This window comes from Rhizophagus irregularis, chromosome 15, assembly GCF_026210795.1.
Source record: "Rhizophagus irregularis chromosome 15, complete sequence".
NCBI lineage: Eukaryota > Fungi > Glomeromycota > Glomeromycetes > Glomerales > Glomeraceae > Rhizophagus > Rhizophagus irregularis.
This window is the reverse complement of record NC_089443.1, coordinates 3,372,902-3,379,268: the sequence shown is the minus strand read 5'-3', so window position 1 is coordinate 3,379,268 and position 6,367 is coordinate 3,372,902. Positions and strand designations below refer to the sequence as shown.

Here is a 6,367-nt window from a genome sequence, read left to right as displayed (position 1 = left end):
ATAAATTATGTGCTATTAAATATTGATCAAGTATCACTGTGACATGTGTTTATATTTTGATCAAGTATTACGATTATTGTATTATATCTATTCAATATTTGAATATTTGTGAAAAATTGTTATGCGAATTTATTTATATTATAAATACCCTGGTTATATCAAAAATTTGATATTTAAGAACCGTATTTTTGTCCTTTTTTCAAGAAAAAAAACGGGAGAATTTTTTAAAAAAAAACAAAAAAAAAATTCAATAAACAAAAATAACAAAAAAAAAAAAAAAACATTTTTTTTACATTTTTTACATTTTAATTCTTTTATCATCATAATGCCACCTATTTTTCCTTCAAATTATACTTACCCGAGACAAGGCTATATTATACCATTTCCTAAGAACACACATCAGGAAAAATACTTTATATTCGATGATAATACAATCGAAAGTATAATAAGTACTGTGATAACTCCTGATGAGCAAAAGGAAATTGAAAGTCTTACTTTCCTTCCACTGGTAGACTTGGTTAAACCCGGTATAAAAAAGCATAAAGACAATAAAGCCCCACGTTCCCAAAACGTATTTGTAATCTTCCGTAAAGACCAGCAGGCGAGATTAACTTTTGAAAAAGGTCCATCCTTCACGTCCCAACTAAAACATGTCTCGATAGTTGTAAGTAAACTGTGGAAAGAAGCTACCGCCGAACAAAAAACATTATATGATAGAGTATCTTATATAACGAAACAAGTTCACAAACATTTATGGCCAGATTATTCGTATAAGCCGAATAGGCGCGAAAATAGATGCAATTTTCCCCCTCTTCTACCACCTCCACCTTCTCGTCCTTCTTATTCTCCTCCGTCACAATTTCAATATAGAAATTCTCCTCCGTCACAATTTCAATATAGGAATTCTCCTCCGTCACAATTTCAATATAGGAATTCTCCTCCGTCACAATTTCAATATAGGAATTCTCCTCCGTCGCAATTTCAATATAGGAATTCTTCTCCGTCGCAATTTCAATATAGAAGAACCCTTCCTTTCCCGACTAATTCACCTTTTTTTCCTCAAAAATATTCATATTATCAAAATTCTCCTCAAAAATATTCATATTATCAAAATTCTCCTCAAAAATATTCATATCATCAAAATTTTCCTCAAAAATATTCATATCAAAATAAAGTTCTCCCCTCTCCTATTTCTTCCTTTTCCCCAAATAATACTCATTTATTGGAAATTAATCCTTCCAATACTATGAATGAACAATATGATAAATATATTAGAAATAGCCTAAATAAATTCTCCCGATTGTCACTATAAATTTATTATCATTACTGTATTTTGCTGTGCGGGCGCAGATGTAATTTTTCTTTTATATCGATTTTTTTTTATCATTACAATTCCCATATCTACAATTTGATATTAAAAAAAAAAAATTATTTTATTGTTAATTAGTCAGGTTAGGTAGAGACTGTCATACGATCATATACTGTATATGATAAAATGCAACACATGTATAAATAATAGGTGGTTTTTTTAAAATATCTACAATATTTTTTTAAATTAAAACATTATTTATTGTTAAAACATTATTTATTGTTATTAATTATAAATAAAAACAAATGTTTCAAAATTAAAAAAAATTAAAGAATTTATTTTATAACCGTTAAGCATATACTGTACATATGTAATTCGGCATTAAGACAGTGTAATGGTGAAATATATTTAATATATTACATCAAATTTTTATTCGAAATTCATATGAAAATAGTATTACATCAGTATTACACCGGTGTAATGTTGAATTGGCGTAATGTGCCGTAATATTTCGGCATGGCTTGGCATGTATAGTACGTTAAGTATAAAAAATTGTAATAAGTATCGGTCAGGAATACTGCGGTGATCAATTGTTTACAGATATCAGATTTCAATATCATTAATATTTAATATCATTGAACATAAAAATATCACTTAACTATGTGTTTGTGAATTATCTTATGGTCGGTGGTATGATATTATTGTATAACTATCGAATAACTATCGTTTAAACAATCGAATATCTAGCGTTTAACTATATTAGTTATTTGATAGGGAGGTTAGAATATCACCGTACTGCGAAGCAGTTCGGATGATATTTTAACCCCCCTATCAAATAACTGCGTTATTCTGCAGCCGCCAATGATCATCTTATAAATACAATAAACTATTGATTAAACAACGTCAAAAATATCAATAATAATTATGCAATAGTAGTTTATTTATAGTTTAATAAAAAAATATCAGCATGATGAAAAAAGCATGATCCTATTTGAATGTAGAATAACTATCGTTTAACTATCGAATATCTATCGAATATCTATCGAATATCTATCGTTTAACTATCGAATATCTATCAAATATCCATCGTTTAACTATCGAATAATCATCGAATATCTATCGTTTAATTGTCGAATATTTATCGTTCACCTATCGTTTAACTATCGTTTAACCATCGAATATCTATCGAATATCTATCGTTTAACCATCGAATATCTATCGAATATCTATCAAATATCCATCGTTTAACTATCGAATAATCATCGAATATCTATCGTTTAATTGTCGAATATTTATCGTTCACCTATCGTTTAACTATCGTTTAACCATCGTTTAACTATCGAATATCTATCGTTTAACCATCGTTCACCTATCGTTTAACTATCGAATATCTATCGTTTAACCATCGTTCACCTATCGTTTAACTATCGAATATCTATCGAATATCTATCGTTTAATCATCGAATATCTATCGAATATCTATCAAATATCCATCGTTTAACTATCGAATAATCATCGAATATCTATCGTTTAATTGTCGAATATTTATCGTTCACCTATCGTTTAACTATCGTTTAACCATCGTTTAACTATCGAATATCTATCGTTTAACCATCGTTCACCTATCGTTTAACTATCGAATATCTATCGTTTAACCATCGTTCACCTATCGTTTAACTATCGAATATCTATCGAATATCTATCGTTTAATCATCGAATATCTATCGAATATCTATCAAATATCCATCGTTTAACTATCGAATAATCATCGAATATCTATCGTTTAATTGTCGAATATTTATCGTTCACCTATCGTTTAACTATCGTTTAACCATCGTTTAACTATCGAATATCTATCGTTTAACCATCGTTCACCTATCGTTTAACTATCGAATATCTATCGTTTAACCATCGTTCACCTATCGTTTAACTATCGAATATCTATCGAATATCTATCGTTTAATCATCGTTCGCCTGTCGAATATTTATCGATTAACCATCGAATATCTATCGTTTAACTATCGTTTAACCATCGAATATCTATCGTTTAACTATCGTTTAACCATCGAATATCTATCGAATATCTATCGAATATCTATCGTTTAATCATCGTTCACCTATCGTTTAACTATCGAATATCTATCGTTTAACCATCGTCCGCCTGTCGAATATCTATCGTTTAACTATCGTTCGTCTGTCGAATATCCATCGTTTAACCATCGAATATTTATCGTTCGCCTATCGAATATCCATCGTTTAACTATCGAATAACCCTGTCAAATACCTATCGTTTAACCATCGTCCGCCTATCGAATATCTATCGTTTAACCATCGTTCACCTATCGTTTAACCATCGTTCACCTATCGTTTAACCATCGTTCACCTATCGTTTAACCATCGTTCACCTATCGTTTAACCATCGTTCACCTATCGTTTAACCATCGTTCACCTATCGTTTAACCATCGTTCACCTATCGTTTAACCATCGTTCACCTATCGTTTAACCATCGTTCACCTATCGTTTAACCATCGTTCACCTATCGTTTAACTATCGAATATCTATCGTTTAACCATCGTCCGCCTGTCGAATATCTATCGTTTAACTATCGTTCGTCTGTCGAATATCCATCGTTTAACCATCGAATATTTATCGTTCGCCTATCGAATATCCATCGTTTAACTATCGAATAACCATCGTTCGCCTGTCGAATATTTATCGTTTAACCATCGTCCGCCTGTCGAATATCTATCGTTTAACTATCATTCGCCTATCGTTTAGCCATTCGTTTAAACATAAACATATTGCACATCACCTGATTATACGTTACAATTTCCACTGAAATTAATATGCATGATTTCAGCCAAAATTATTTAAAACGCATAATTTTACTCCAGTAATACATGTATTACAGAATGTTCCAAGTAACACGTATGTGACAAATGATTTAGACCGGTCTAGAATTTTTCTTTTTTGGTAGAATTGTATATATACATATTATTTGTCACTGCCACCTTGAGTTTTACAGCATCACGTTCATCGTTCGCCTATCGTTTAGTTATCGTTTAACCATATCGCTTACCTACCATGAAACTATCGCTAACATATCGTTCACCTACCATTAAACTATCGCTTAAAATATCGTTTAATTATTGTTTAACCATCGTCTAACATAAACATATCGCACATTACCTGATTATACTTTACAATTTCCGCTGACATTAACATGCATGATTTCAGCCAAAATTATTTAAAACGCATAATTTTACTCCAGTAATACATGTATTACTGAATGTTCCAAGTAACACGTATGTGACAAATGATTTAGACCAGTCTAGAATTTTTCTTTTTTGGTAGAATTGTATATATGAAACATTATACATATTATTTGTCACTGCCACCTTGTGTTTTACAGCATCACGTTCATCGTTCGCCTATCGTTTAGTTATCGGTTAACCATATCGCTTACCTACCATTAAACTATCACTTAAAATATCGTTTAATTATTGTTTAACCATCGTCTAACATAAACATATCACACATCACCTGATTCTGATTATACGTTGCAATTTCCACTGAAATTAATATGCATGATTTCAGCCAAAATTATTTAAAACACATAATTTTACTCCAGTAATACATGTATTACTGAATGTTCCAAGTAACATGTATGTGACAAATGATTTAGACCAGTCTAGAATTTTTCTTTTTTGGTAGAATTGTATATATGAAACATTATACATATTATTTGTCACTACCGCCTTGTGTTTTACAGCATCACGTTCATCGTTTAGTTATCGTTTAACCATATCGCTTACCTATCATGAAACTATCGCTAACATATCGTTCACCTACCATTAAACTATCACTTAAAATATCGTTTAATTATCGTTTAACCAACGTCTTACATAAACGTATCGCACATCACCTGATTATACGTTACAATTTCTGCTGAAATTAACATGCATGGTTTCAGCCAAAATTATTTAAAACGCATAATAATACATGTATTACTGAATGTTCCAAGTAACACGTATGTGACAAATGATTTAGACTAGTCTAGAATTTTCTTTTTTGGTAGAATTGTATATATGAAACATTATACATATTATTTGTCACTACCACCTTGTGTTTACAGCAGCACGTTTATCGAGTTTCATGTATAAGACCCGCATAATACAAGTAAATTATATGGAAAACAAGTGTGATACGGAATGTATGGAATGTATGGAAATGTATGGAATGTTGCAACTCATGCAAGTGTGTAAGTATGCACGCCGACCACGCCCACTTTGTATAACATTCGTTGGCAAATAGTATTCAAGGTGACCCAGCATATATGTATTACATGTTTCAGTAATCTTGCTTATTAATCAAACACCTTTTTTTTTGTTTTTGGTGATCAAAGTGATCACATGTACATCCACAATCTTAATGCAGGTAGGAAGTCATAATGCTACTGAAACGACTGAAACGTAATGCATGAAAATTTAGGAATCAAAAAATCCTGGTATTTTTACCTCATTTTTAAATGTAATAATAGGTAACAATAGAATTATGAAGGACCGATCAAAATTTATTATTATCTTTTCATATGTAATGCACAGTCCGGTATTATTATTAATTAATTAACAATAATAAAAAAGAATTTTTAACAATAAAAAAAAAAATGATGAAAATTAATTAAATATTTCATACAATGATGTCATAGATTTTTTTCCTTTTTAGAAGTACTTGGCGTTAGAGATGTACTTTGCGTTAGAGATAAATTCATTTTTACCATAGTAACATTTTTAATAACATTTTTAGTACTATGTAGGAAAATACCGGTACGAAAATGTTCATATTTGAATAGTCTAAACTAAAAGGTGGTTGAACACAATAAATGTTGAACAATCATCCACATGATGTTTTTATTATAATTATTGTGTTTTAACACCTTCCTTTACTTGAATAATCCAGGTTTAATATAGTAAGATAATCTCCCGCCGAGAATTTTCAAAATATAAATAATAAATAAATGATCGTTTAATAATGTTTATACTGTAAATCAATAAATT

General features: G+C 30.2%; 1 protein-coding gene across 1 annotated transcript; it reads left to right on the top strand.

Annotated features, from left to right (window-relative positions):
- Positions 1-325: 325 nt before the first annotated feature.
- OCT59_007461 (uncharacterized protein) lies at positions 326-1,312 on the top strand (the record flags this gene model as incomplete). The annotated part of the gene is made up of 1 exon (XM_025324377.2): positions 326-1,312. The coding sequence occupies one exon, from the start codon at positions 326-328 to the stop codon at positions 1,310-1,312; it is 987 nt and encodes a 328-aa protein (XP_025186599.2).
- Between the last annotated feature and the right edge of the window lie 5,055 nt (positions 1,313-6,367).